This window comes from Mastomys coucha, chromosome X (assembly GCF_008632895.1).
Source record: "Mastomys coucha isolate ucsf_1 chromosome X, UCSF_Mcou_1, whole genome shotgun sequence".
NCBI lineage: Eukaryota > Metazoa > Chordata > Mammalia > Rodentia > Muridae > Mastomys > Mastomys coucha.
The window spans coordinates 52,526,385-52,527,825 of NC_045030.1; the positions used below are offsets into that span (position 1 = coordinate 52,526,385).

A 1,441-nucleotide genomic window follows, 5' to 3' on the forward strand; every position below is an offset into this window, starting at 1 on the left:
TCAACTTGGGGTGGCAGAAAAGGTGTCTTGGCACTCGGAGTACAAGGACAGCGCCTGGATCTTTCTTGGTGAGGTCCACATTTTCCCTCAGCAGCGCCTTTCAGAGTCTGCCCCGCGCCCTCCCCTCCCACTTCTCCTGCTCAACCCATATTTATGTCAAAGAAACGGAGGCGCAGACGGGTTACTTGCTTAAGGCCATAAGCTGCAGCACTCAGCACTATGGGGCTTGTGCTCTTAGTCACTGTGGCATGCCGACCATCTGCCCTTCTTCAGAAGGGTTTTCTCCTCTAAGTGCTCCTAGTTCTTTCCTGGACAGACGTTAGCTGGCTTGGAAAACATTGAGGGTTGATTCAAAATTAGCTTTACTCTTGCTTAACATTTGAAAGGCCATGTAAAAATGTGGAGGGATCAGGGAAAGCTACTTCTGATGAATAGAGTCTGTATTACACCCCTGGCCCTGGTTAGATACCAGGACATTTTCGGGAAACCTCAATGTTACATTACTAGTATGGCCCTTTCCTTGAGATTTTATTAAACAGGGCTTTAAATCATCTAGCCAGGAGACACCTATCAGGCAAGCTCAGTCACCTACAGACAAACGCTACGATTGTGGGAGGGAAATAATCCCCAGTGCAGTTGTTACTGACCTCTGTGTTAAGTCCTCACGTAGCCCCCGCCCCTCCAATTTCTGTCCATTGTCTGGGTGGTGGCTGAAATCCTGAGCATGCTTGCCCCTAACACTCTGGACTTTCTCATTTCAAATCTAAAGGCTCTCCCATCCCCTTGCAGCTGCTTCTCCGTCTCCATTACTGTGCACTCCTGCTTGCTTGACCACCTAATTCCAAAGGCCGCATCTTCTGCAGCTTCCTCCTCCCAGTAGCTGGTGAAGTCTTACAACTTGCCTCCCTATCAGCTCTCTTCTCTCAAATGCTAATAAAATGGACCTCAGGCTTCCTCCTTAGTCTCTTTTCCAATTATTTTACCAAGATTAGAGGTTGAGAGCCTTTGTAAAAGGAGAACTCTTGTCTCTGGTATATTCACTTTATGTTGCAAACAAATTCCTGCAGTTTGCCTTTTGAAGAGACTGTTGTAGAGGTATTGTGCTAAGCATGTTATATGTTTCATTTTATTTTATTTCTATAACACTCCAGTGAGGCAAATATGTTAATGTTCCCTTTTTACACATGAGGGAAGATGTGGAGGGAGGAGAAATTGTTTCATGTTAAACGTTTAACACTTTATAAACCTTAGTTTGCGTGTAGGTGAGGGTAAGAGCAGTGTACTTGCAGTCAGTGTTTACGAAATCTGAGTCTTGTGCAGGAAGTCGTGTGCTTTACAGGATTTTAGATGTGAGGACTCAAGATTAACTTGGTAAGTGATGATCCTAGCCTTCCCCCTCAGAGTTAATTACGTTTTTCCTTTTCTTTTTTTTCTTTCTTTT

General features: G+C 44.8%; 1 protein-coding gene across 1 annotated transcript in view; it reads left to right on the plus strand.

The window, feature by feature from the left end:
- Positions 1-4: 4 nt before the first annotated feature.
- Rbmx2 (RNA binding motif protein X-linked 2) overlaps positions 5-1,441 on the plus strand; it is a gene marked incomplete at both ends in the record, with an annotated part of 8,404 nt that continues 6,967 nt past the window's right edge. The window contains one exon of the mRNA XM_031372792.1: positions 5-68. Coding sequence (XP_031228652.1) covers positions 5-68 — 64 coding nt within the window. The remainder of the gene's footprint in view (positions 69-1,441) is intronic.